General features: G+C 39.9%; 1 protein-coding gene across 4 annotated transcripts in view; it reads left to right on the forward strand.

Moving 5' to 3' along the window:
- Positions 1-12,896, forward strand: part of ATRNL1 (attractin like 1) — a 662,687-nt gene that overhangs the window by 595,621 nt on the left and 54,170 nt on the right. For all 4 annotated transcript variants that reach the window (XM_075611983.1, XM_075611984.1, XM_075611985.1 and 1 more), the window contains one exon: positions 7,831-7,945. In XM_075611983.1, the coding sequence (XP_075468098.1) occupies positions 7,831-7,945 (115 nt within the window). The remainder of the gene's footprint in view (positions 1-7,830; positions 7,946-12,896) is intronic.

Consider the following 12,896-nt stretch of genomic DNA (forward strand, 5'->3'; position numbering starts at 1 on the left):
GGAAGCAAATTATAATTCTAAATCCTACAGTATTTCACTAGTTATTGCTATGCAGAAGACAATTATGTGTGAGCAATGCATTACAATTAGCAGAGTTACTGTATTTGCAGAAGCAAATGATGCTGTTTCATGCAGTCTATCCAATAAGTGTTCAGTAACACAATATGACCTTCCAGCGTATACGTTTTCTAGATAGTTCCCTTAAACTGAGTCTTTTCACAATTCCTCTGCTGTCTATCGGAGGCGAGGCCAATGCCAATAATGTTCAAAAGGAAACACCTGCATGGCAAAGCTCAGTAATGACAAAGTATCCCTCAGCTTACTCACTGACTACGTTTCACCTTTAGTCTTTTTCTAAATACTTTGCTTCAGTTACTTATTCTCTGCAACAGTTACCCCCCTTAGCACAGCCAGGTCCATGCATCAAGATGTCAGGATCGTTGCAGATGGTAAATGTTGCAATTTGTAACAGTTTAATTTCTCATCTGTACACACACAATCCCAGCAAGCTCAAAGAAACCCCAAAACATAGCACGTAATATATATTTTGCAGGGTTTCTTTGAGCTTGCTGGGATCCTGTGTGCTTATTAACTTTGTCCAGCTGGTCTCAACTGTATTGGAGGTTGGTGGCCCCTCCCCCCCCCCCCCAGGGTTTAAGCTTGCCCCTCCCCACTTTCCGAGTAAGCAGGTCTTTTTCATGTTGCTGGTTTGGACAGATCCAATGTGATTATTCTTCCTCTAATTATAGAGGTAAATAAAAATTTTAATCAGTTAGTGTTAGGACCTGCGAAATTTGACCATGCCTTGATGTAGCTTGCAGGCCTATAATGCTTTGGCCAAAGGGTTTAACTAAATGACCCTTTTTTAAGGGATATATAAGTATTTCACTGTGTATTTTTGTCATACTGGATTTAGCTTTGGACTTTTCTGTCTTTTGTTGTAGAATTTCTCATCTGTATATGAGACATTTGCATCAAATCTACTAGCAATCCTGCTTTTCTATTTTTCTTTTATACTGATCATGCACAAAATGACCTCTTAGATGTGGAGATATTAAAGAGAAAGAATTAATGGGAGTGTTTCTGAAATAATGGGCCAAAACACAATGGAGTTTGAATACACAAACTCTACCTCACAAGAGACACCAGCCACTAGTCATCTAACAGACCTGCATATTGGCAACAATGACATCAATCAATAGAGATAGTTATGGCTGAAAATGTGTGGTGTCTGTGGAAGGATATTACCCACACCTTACAGAATACCATATTTCCCCCCATTCCTTCCCCTACCTATCCTCCATAATTAACCACTCACCTGCCTTATTTATTGATACCTATCAATACTTCCTTGGATGCCTAATACAATAGAAGTGTTTTTCTACCCCAATACAAAATGTGGTATCCACCTGAGTACATCACACATGTAAATGCCCAGAGGTAAAGCTATAGCTTATCTCTCAGTAAGGACCTAGAACAATGGGGGATGAATGATACATTACTCAGTCCCGAGCAGCTGATGTGTCATACTGAATTCTTTGATTCATGGTTATGTATTTATCTTTAAACAACTGACAAAGCTCAATGTGTTTACTGTAATAGCATTTGCTTTATACTGTCCTAGTGCAGTGCTGAAAAGACTCGCTAACATATCAGGCTCACAGAAAGTCTGGATTTAAAGAGATTCTGTACTTCTGGCTTCATCTTGTCACAGTTGAAACAAATCAGAAGGCTTATCCTTCACGTTCACCTCCTGTGGTGCTCAATGACACACAGTAATTAAGCAATCTAGAAAAATGTAGTGGGAACAAACTTTGTAGGATGTAGACCATATAGGAATACGGAGAACTTTTGTGCTTAATGCATAATAAAACTGTGCTCTATGCATTATGAGCCTTTGTGTTTTATTCTCTCTGTTTTAATAAACTATAATTACAGTCGCACAATATATCCACGATCAACTCTTAGAAGTGGTTTAGGCATTTAATGATGCAAACTTAGCTAGCTATCCTTAATGGCTGAGTAAATAGCAATGTTGCTTTGAGCAGGTACCCTAAAGCATTCATACAAAACACATGAGCAGATGTCTTGAATATAGCCACAAAACCCCCCCTGAATCAGTACACTTACTGTAACTAGTACATGGTTCACTCTTGGGATCCTTCGAAAATTTCCACATGAAGATCTCAGTTTGTGATCCCTTATACTGCAATCCCTAGTGTTTTATGACACGGGACACTCTTTTTCACCATTAGGAAGTATCACTATAAGAAGTAGACCCCACTCCGTAATGTTTATTTTCTGTCTGTAAAATACTATGTTGGGTATAATTTAATCATGGAGTTGACATCTAAATAAATACCTAGTTATATCATGTAGAGAGGTGCACAGGTAATCGGCACAGGAATCCCACAGGGCCTGACCATACGGTGTATCCATCTGGACAAACTAATCTGAACGTTCTCCTTCAGGGGGATCTTGTGTTTCTTTTAAGGACATGATGTTAGGGCAGCGTATACATCTTTCTTTTAAAGCAGCCCTTCACCTGGTTTTAATTCAGTTTTATACAAGGGAAGATATATATATATATATATATATATATATATATATATATATATATATATATATATATATATATATATATGCAAATATAGCTGTATGCTCATCTGCATGTCTTAGGCATGTCTGCAACCCCGCCTTTCCCCATTATCACCCAGCATACAGCACTTCCACTGCAGTAAGGGATTCTGGGAAATGACATGCAAATGAGCACACAGTGTCACTTTTTGCCTCAATAACCATTTTTAACATGGTTCCCTATAGGCTTAAGCTTGCTGCATGGTCACAGCTTTGAGCACACACATATATATATATATATATATATATATATATATATATATATATATATATATATATATATATATATATATATATATATATATGCGCAGCCCTCGTGTATGTTCTGAGTGAGCAAACTGGCCTGGACACACTGGAAGTACTATATATAATATAAATAAAAATGTTGAAAAAGGTCCTTGCTTGAAAGGACCAAAGCGTTGATCCTGTTTAAATAAAACCTTTTTTCAATATCTGATAGTCCTGAGCATTCCTAATTTATATAGGATGGGACGACCTTATGTACCTTAGGTAACAAATACAGGGTGGGGACTATTGGATGTTTGGAAATAAGTCCATCACCCTGCTTTGTAGTGATTATACCATGCATATCTGCGTCTCGAATAATACCATCCAAATTAGTTTTAAATTTAGTCGTGGGGTCACTGGGGAGTTGTTCATAACAACCTTTGTCCTTTAATTGGCGAAAGGCCTCTTTTTCACACATGACTTTTGGCCATAAGACTACGTTTCCCCCTTTGTCTGAGTGTTTAATGACCAAATCGGTCATATCTCTCAGTTGTTGGATGGCTATATATTCACCTCTGGTAAGGTTGGAAGATCCTCTAGTAGTTGTAATTGATGTAAATTCCTTCGTCACCGAAGAAGCAAAGACCTCAACCTAAGAACAAGTATGCAGTGGGGGACAAAAAACAGATTTCTTGTTAACTGGCGGGAATATAGCAGACACCTGATCCCCAGCTAACCCTCCAGTCGCCTCCCCAAACTGTACCTATATATATATATATATATACAGTCAAGAACAGGGCACTCACAAATCAAATAATGGTATTAGAGTAAGGGTAGGGTGCAAACCATCCAGGAGAGTATACAAAAAGCCAAAAAGGGCAAGCACTCCTAAATCCAAGAAAGAAGGTGAAATTTAGTAGAGCTGTTGAGAAAGGCTGAAACGTTGAACTAATAAAAATCACATTTTTGGATTTAAGCATGCCCATACTTTTTCTAATATATATATATATATATCAATATATATATATCAATATAAATATATATAGTAACAACACATCCTCATCCTGGAAATATACTGGACAACAGTTTAGAACACATTAGACAAGGAATACATTCACAAGTGTAATGCTTTGAGAAAGTTCAAGACATAACACATAAGACATATGTTATATATATATGTTATATATATTAAAGTTATTTAATACTGATGTTAGGTCATGCTAATATCACAGGCATTCCTCAAATCACCATCTTTATTTTGATAAAGCATGTGCATCAACGCAGTACTGCTTTATGGCAGGATGTGACTTCAATAACTCGGTCTTCCAAACTCATACAATCAAGAGTAGGCGTTGTTGTGCATTTGCTGCAGTGTTTGTTCGTTTCAGTGTACAATACCATTTGCTTTTAAAAAAGACAGCATGACAATGAACTTTGGTGCATGATTAAATCAACATACATTAAACAAAAATCAATGATGTCATTTATAGATCTTTAGCAGCTTATAAACTGGGCCCCAACCCAAAATGTATGCACTCCATGACAATGATCTTTGATGCATGGTGTTGAATCACCATAAGTTAAACACATACCAATGATCTAACTCCTGTATATTTAGCAATTTATAAACAGGGATTAAAACCTAAATATATGCATTGCTATGACCTCCACAAATGATGCCATTTGTACATTTTCTCTTTATCAAACACTAAATTACGGATACAAAATAACAGATATTCACAGTTTACCACCAAGAAAAAAATAATTGATCCAAGAGATTAAACAAATTAAACAAATTGTGTTGTAATCAAATGACTCAGTCAGAAAGGGGAATGAAAGCGGCCCGTTTTAATTTCCTTTTTAATTTATTTTTGACATAGCATTGGAGCAGGGGGTCTCCGGAGCTGAACCCATTGATTTAATCTCCGGGGACCTCCTGCTTTCGGAGATGCCTCTGTAGGGGGCACCAGTAGCCGCTCTGGCTCGCTAGCTGGGGTTCATGCAAGGGGGGTGTATCAAAGCTCCTGTATCCTGCGGGCCAATAGAAAGCTGTGATGTCATCCGGTACAGCTTCCTATTGGCCCACGTGACACAGGAGCTTCTAACTATGTCGAGGTACCGGCATCCCGTACGGAGATCTGTATTTCCGGAAGCAGGAGGGGTCCCTAGAGCTGAAATTAATGGGGTTCAGCTCACGAGACCCCCTTCTTTAATCCTATGTAAAAAAAAAAATAATAATAATTTTTGTAAAAAATGGTTCACTTGGATTGTTCTTTGAATATAGGGAGTACATTTATTTAAACCTCCTGAGCACCAGGTTATATATATAATCTGTATGATAAAAATAAGGAAGACAGGACGAGGCTTGGTTTTGAAATGTAACTGAATAGCATTATGACTCACAGAAAAACATTGTTTAGATTTACAGAGTGTAATTGCTGCAATTGAACTGCAATAAGGAAGAGACATGTCGTTGGTATATTTTAACAAATGTATGTATGACTTGTTAGAGTGGATAGACCTCTAGAAGAATAAGATTTGATGCTGGTTGGGAATTGATGTCAATTGGCTTAGCTTTGACAAGTTACACAAATATATCACAAGACATCTCCTTTGTTTTCCTAGTAATGGGGAGCAGAGATTGGTTGAACCGTTTGCAGCCGGTTAGGTCCGGGTGTTAGAGCCTTATTCCCAGTGATGCAGCACTCACAATAAACCAATTTACTTGGCACTGGGCAGTACAACGAACCATGATACAAGTGAATATAGAGGTATATTGGTAGAGCCGTCTCTGAGCTACACTAGATCAGCAGGTGTCAGGAGCTGTCTAATTTATTATCTGGGCCTGAAGCATAAGAAACAATGCAGGTCAGAACCAGAATACTACCAGTAGTAGTAGATGTATTCTGGGAGGGCTCCAAAGCAAACTGGCCAATGCAAGGCCGGGGCCATGGTACAAAATACAGCGCTGAGGGCTGACGCTCATGCTCTCCTGCTCAAGCAGGAGCTTTTTTGTGTCCTGGCATGAGCTTCAGCAAGCGCGCTTGTGAGGCGGGTGGGAGGCGGGGCTAGCACGCCAAGTCACGGCGCCGACATCACGGAGTGCCATTGGCTGTTGCCTGGTCACGTGACTGGCCCGCCTCTTCCCTCAGCAAGAAAAATTAAATGATTGTCGGCTGCAATTCCGCACGCCTGCGGAAGCGTCTACCAAAGACCCACACATGCCGGCTGCAGGAGGTAAGTTTCCTGGCTCAGCGCTGTATTTTGTACCATGGCCCCGGCCTAAGACTATGGGACACATGCACATGCACTGAATGGGAGTAACGGTGCAATGATCCGTACCAACACCCACCCATATACGTACATTGATCATCCATAACAAGTTTGTATTAGGAAAAAGGGAGATTTATTTTTAGCTCTGTTTTAAATGCTGGTTTCTAACCCATATTTATTTCAAAATGGATTTTCGTCCCTGTACTCAATGCTAAAATTCCACATTCATTTTTTTTTTAGCATCTGTTTAATCTATTTACATTTTTAATAGACCAACTGCAAAAACTGTTTTGTTTTTGTTTATTTATTTTTTTACTATAATAGACTCCATCAGTTTATACCAACTCTATAAATATAATCTATAAAAGTAGTAATTATAGGAAATCTAAATTAGCTAAATGAAAAAACAGTATTTTTGGGGGTATTCTTTATTTCAATAGTAAGTTTAACAGTAAAATGTAAGTGCCAATACAGATTTACCAAGCATTTCTCTCACATTGTTATTTCCTGCTCCCCAACTATTTAATTTGCTTTTTGTTTTATTTTTTTATTCCCACAGTGTAAATTGCCTCTGTCTGTTCTCAGGGCTGTAAAGAGTAGAAAGAAATATTGCCTTATTAGAACACCTCTCCTAGGTCTCTTAGTGCTGGGTGGAACTATAAAGTGTTGGTGATGTGTTAAAGTAGCAAAACATGTGAAATCTTAAACAGGTTTTCTTTAAATAAATCAGTTCTGTAGTATTAGATAATAGTGATTTTTTTAGATGTATTATTATTATTTTTATTCAGCTCTTAATGCCATTTTTAATGAGTGCCAAAGCATCCTTTGATTCCTATAGCAGGTTTAGCACACCTCCCCAGCAGTGCAAGATCGTTGTAACACTTTCCTGTTTGTGATCATTTGTTGCTAATGTTCTCCGCAGTTTGAGCTGTAAACTGTAACAAAGATAATGTTAACTTACTAATATCAGGATACATTGTAGATGCCGAGTTACACTGACTGAAGGATTGATTGAACCTGAAAGGCAGCCATTATGTTAGGCACACACTCAGGGTTTTCACAGATTTAGAAAAGGAGCACCGATCGATTGCCAGCTTAGGTAAGAATTATACATTGTCACGTGCTTTAGATCAGTGGTGCACAAACTGGGGTTCGCATCCCCCAGGGGGGGCGCAAGACCTTACTGGGGGGCCGCGGGCTGCGCGGTGGTTACAGAGGCTCCACGCTAAAAGCGCGAGGCCCCTGTAAAATGTACTTACCGGCTTTTTGTCCACGCATCTCCATGGCAACACAGCGTCAAATTACACCCATTACCATGGAGACGTGACGTCAAATGACGCCGCGGGTCACGTGACGTGACCCCATAGTGTCATTTGACGCATCAATAGAGGCGAGGGGGGGTGTGACCGAGGAGGCAGCAGGTAAGGGGAGCGCAGGCGCATGGTGTTTGCGCACCACTGCTTTAGATATACAAATAAGAAAAAAAGGGGGACTGTAGTTTTGCTGCTTTAAATTGTATCTGTTTTAAAATACTCAACTCTCACTAAATGTATTCGAGTCTCTCTGCTACTGTCTGTGGACATATTTCTACACCCTGAGAAGACCTGTAACCCCTCTTGAAAGGTATCTAACTTTCAGACCACGGTTATGATGCTGTAAACATTCATATGCTTTTCTGATCTTTGCTTTCAGGGTGTCCCAAAGCCGATAGCGATAGAGCCATGTTCAGGCAACAAAGCTGCGGTTCTAACGGTCTTTCTCTGCCTCCCAAGAGGATTATCTGGCTTTCCTCCCCCAGGGCAATCAGGTAAGCAACAAGTCGTTTTATCTCGTACCATAGCTCAACCATGTGAATTATACTGCCCAATTGGGGGACCCCTTCTTCACAATGCTCAAAGAATGTACATTAAATATAAGAAAAAGGAGCTCCATTGAATAATTACAGATTGTGGTCCTCACTAATTCTCCAAGTGCCACACTACTGAAGGTATGAGTTCTGCAAGGCTTACAAACAACTCGATTTACTAACACACACAGCCCCTGCAAACTCAGAACCCAAACCCACCACACCATAAATATTTATGTCAAAAGGAGTGCTTCTGGGATTGTGAACTCATATATATAACATGTAGTGTTAGGACTTGCAAAAGCGGGGATACCTTGGCGTGGTTTGCAAGCTTAAAATGCTTTGGTCAAAAAATGTAACTAAATGACCCTCATTTGTGAAAAGAAAAATAGCCAAGTAGTTAGCTATATAATTGGTCATATTGAATGTAGCACTGAGGCTTTGTGTCTTTTGTTATATACAACTGCATTTAGGAAGAACAAGCTGATTCATTAGAAGCTATTACAGTCTGCAGGAAATATGCAGATCTCCAGAACAAATCTGGCTACAGGAACTCTGCACAACATTCATTAGGATAGAAAACGTTTTTAACGTACACAATTTAAACTGAAGCATCTTTGACACACTGCATCATGCTGTGCCGTTTTAAAAATGCATTATAAAATATATATTGGCTGTAATCATGTTGTTGTTGGCAATAACAGCCATAATGCATTTCATGATTCTAGCTGCATCTTGCTTATTTACTTCTTTGTGTGCATGCAGAAAAAACATAAACATCTTTCAACTGGACGGCTGCCCCAGGGGCCTCCTACTCTTTGTGGGGTTCATTGGGCATCAGTACCAGGGATGTGTGAACGAGCTTGTTTACAAAAAAACAAACAATATCAGTATTAGGGCAACTACAGTTCGCGTGCAGATATGTTGTTCAGATCATTTTTGAAAAGTTCAATGGTTGGTTCCAGTACTTTTCTCCCAATACAGCGGAAGCTTTTGAGGAGAAGGTAGCCCTGTAATTGGCTTACAGGAGCAATCCATGCGTCTTTTTAAACATATATATCTATATATATATAGATATATATTACACAGGATTGAAACAGGGGTTCTCTGTAGCTGAACCCTATTAATTTCAGGACTGGGGATCCCCTGGCTCCAGAGATACCTCCGTAGGGAGTGCCGGTAGCCGCTCCGGCTGAGCTAGCTGGCTTGGAAAGTTTAAAGCTCCCACATCACATGGGCCAAAAGGAAGCCGAACCTGATGACATCACGGCTTCCTATTGGCCCGCAGGTCGCGGGAGCTTTAACAAGCGGCCATTACTTGATTTTTGCAATGCCAGGTAGCTGAGCCGGAGCGGCTACTGGCACCCCATACAGAGGTATATATCTCCCGAAGCATGGAGTCCCTGGAGCTGAAATTAATGGGGTTCATCTCCGGAGAGCCCCTGCTTCAATCCTGTGTAAAAATAAAAAATAAATGTAAAAAAACCAAAAAAACGCTTGTCGCTTTAAGTGTTTTTGGCCCATATTTACTAAGTGGAGCAATTCCATAAGACACCTTCCAGTATAAGCATTTACTTGACTGCGTCATACAGGGCTTGCAGTGCCGTAATGGGGAATATCACTGCTTAGTAAACATGGGCCTCTTGTGACATATGTACTCAGCAGTGCTACATCGGTGAATGGCAATTAACAAGCAGGGATGGCTCCCACACTAGAGTGATATCTATTATGACCCAGTGTCAACTGAAAGCAAGATTCATACATAACCCTCTATATCAGGGGAGCGCAATCTTTTTCTCCTGCGCCCCCCCACAGGCTGTCCCCCTTTCTGCCCCCCCCCCCCCCCACCTTCTTACCTTGGTTCAGCCGTTCTGGGCGTCATGACGTCACGTTGCCATGACAATGTGAAGTCACATGACACCTTGTTGCCATAGCAACGCGTCTCCAGAAGCTGTCTTAACCAAAGTCAGTGCAGTTTATAGAGGCCTTCGCCGCTTCCCTGGCATTTAATTTAAATGCCTTCGGGAAGCGTGCGGGGCCTCTGTAAATCCCGCGCCCCCCTGCTCTATATAATCGTGCAGAAAGTAGTCTGACACTGGGAAAGCCGTTTTTAAGCTTCTTTGTCCCTTAACATAATATTCGAAAAGTTTAGGCTCTTGCATGTCCTAAAATCCCCAGTTCTGTATCTATTTGGAAGATATCTGTAAACAAAGCTTTCCCTTCTTAAAGCTGCAGACCGAGCAATATCCTACATGTGTTTTTTGTTTTTTTGTTTTGTTTTTTTAAATAAATCAGTTCTGTACAATGAAAAAATACTTGTAGCATTTTTTTAAAAATAACTCGGAATAATATTTTTAATGTATTATAATGTTACAAGCATTTTTTGTTTAGCAACCATTTACAAAGTCACATCCCTCTCCTCTTCTGAAACAGGCTCTGGCACCCCCTTTTGCGCCCTGCCCTCTCTCCAGCAGTGCACCAATTGTATCTACTGACTGCCTGGTCACATGATCTTCCCCACAGAACTTTGCACCTTTGGTCCTCTTCTGCTGCACTGACCCCTGAGACGCATCTTCGCAGGTCGATCACAGGAGAACGGATCGATCGGCAACTTAGCTAATTATTTATCATTGTGTGTATTGTACTGATGCACATATTAAAGGGGAAAATGTAAATTAAAATAAAAAAAGACGTCCGCTTAGACTGCTGCTTTAAACATGAACAAGCACAAAGCAAATTAGATTGAAATAATTGCACAAGGGAAAAAAGAACTCTTAATGTACACGAAAAGTAAACATTTAATGATACACCATCCAAAGTCCATGAATTAGAGATATTTATTTACAATACAATGATGCTTTGTTACAAGAACAATGTGAGCAAAGGACTGAGAGAATATGAGCAAGAAATCACAGCGTTCACCCATCCTCACGCACTCCAGTTGTCACTGTACAAATAATATTCTGTTTGAGTGTCTGGCAAGATACGCTTCTCCCATAATGTTCAGTGGTGGTAATAATCTGCATTGTTATTCTAAACAGACTGATCATTACCATAGACATTGTGTCAGTTGATTGCATTCATCAGTCCTGTCAGTTTATCTTGCATTAAAATCCATTCTTTCTGGATAACTTGTTCATAAAAGGTCTGTTATGAAATAATGAGAGCACAAAAGTAGATGATATTAAAGCTGCAGACCAAGCAATCTCCTACTGTACATGTGTGTTTTTTTAATAAATCAGTTATGTACTATAAGAAAATACTTGTAGCATTTAAAAAAAAACAACAACTCTGAATTACATTTTTACAGTATTATAATGTAACAAGCATTTTTTTGTTTCTATAGCAATCATTTACAAAGTCTCATCACCTTCCTCTTCTGAAACAGGCTCTGGAACACCCCTTTTTTGAGACCTGTCCTCTCTCTAGCAGTGCACCAATTGTATCTAGTGACTGCCTGGTTACATGATCTCCCTCACAACTTTGGTCCTCACTGACAGCCATTTAGTGAACGCCTGAGTCGAATCTTTGCCGATCAGCAACTTAGTTAATTACTTATTGTGTGGATTGTATTGATGCACATATTACAGGGATTTTTTTTTTTTAAACGGCAGCTTGGACTGCTGCTTTACGTAGTGAATTAAACACCAGTTTGTGTTAAGGCAGCTGTTCCCCTGCATGTAATGTCTTTGTTTTAGTTTACCTGAACCAGGGGGTCCACCAAAGCTTGTCTGTGGTCCCCCAACATCCAGTGTAACTGAGCGGCAAGAGTTAAAACATTTTGAATAGTCGTTTCTTCTTTGTAAGAAAGAAAGGACATGGCCATCTGTGTCATCTCCTGGTAATGTGGCAGGTTAATATAGGCCGTGGAGCGAGCCCTGACTGTAGCCATTTTGTTTCCAGCGATCAGATAGTTTTGCTGCTTCCGCGGGAAACCACAGAGCAGCTCCAGGGAACCAACTAGTTTAGGTAAGGAGGAAAAAAGCCCCCCAAAAATATTGAGCTGCTTTAAGTTGCGGAATTGGTGGCAGCATAATAATACTTTGTCCTTATAAAGCTTTACCATCCAGAACTTAACATAGAATACTAAAAGCACAAAATAAGGCCTAGTAACTGTTCCAGAGAGGCGGTTTGAGCCTGGAATCAAACTGAAAACATGCATTCAAGATCAACAACGCAACCACTCAGATATTCCTTGTCACAAAGGAGTAGCACCTGGTACTGTATTTACTAGGTGGAGATATTATTATCGTTTATTTGTGAAGCGACAACATACTCTGCATATTTGGTAGAATGAGGGTACAGAGATTTGCTAATTACATAAACAGAGTTACATACAAATAAGGACAAACGTGCATAAACAGATACCAAAGACAACGAGGGCCCTGCTTGTGAGACCTTACACTCTAGAAGAGGGGTCTCAAACGTAGTCCTCAAGGGCCACCAACAGACCAGCTTTTATGGATATCCCTGCTTCAGCACAGGTGGCTCAGTCTTCGACTAACCTGTTGGGGTGTCTTAAGGACTGGAGTTGGCCACCCCTGATAGAATTGAATAAAAGGGGGTTTTAGTTTCATTATTTGGCTGTCAGACTTCGCCTCCATATGCCAGCAAAGTTTGTTAGCAAAGGCTTCAGACTGTGCAAACATTATGACAATAATATTGGCTCATTATTTTATTATTTCAGCCTATATATTTCAGAGCACGTCTCAGAGAATGAACACAAATCAATTCAATTCATCATGTTTGGCTTCTGACGACAGCCATCTGTTTATTTACGGAACCATTAAAGGCTTATTGAGTTAGTAGGCCATGGAGAGGACAAATTAGGTTATCATGTGCAGCTAAATCTTGTCCTTACATCTGCCATCTTTTTGGCTAGTGTCACATGCTCTGAAATTAGACAGACCCA

This window comes from Ascaphus truei, chromosome 8 (genome assembly GCF_040206685.1).
Source record: "Ascaphus truei isolate aAscTru1 chromosome 8, aAscTru1.hap1, whole genome shotgun sequence".
Classification (NCBI taxonomy): domain Eukaryota; kingdom Metazoa; phylum Chordata; class Amphibia; order Anura; family Ascaphidae; genus Ascaphus; species Ascaphus truei.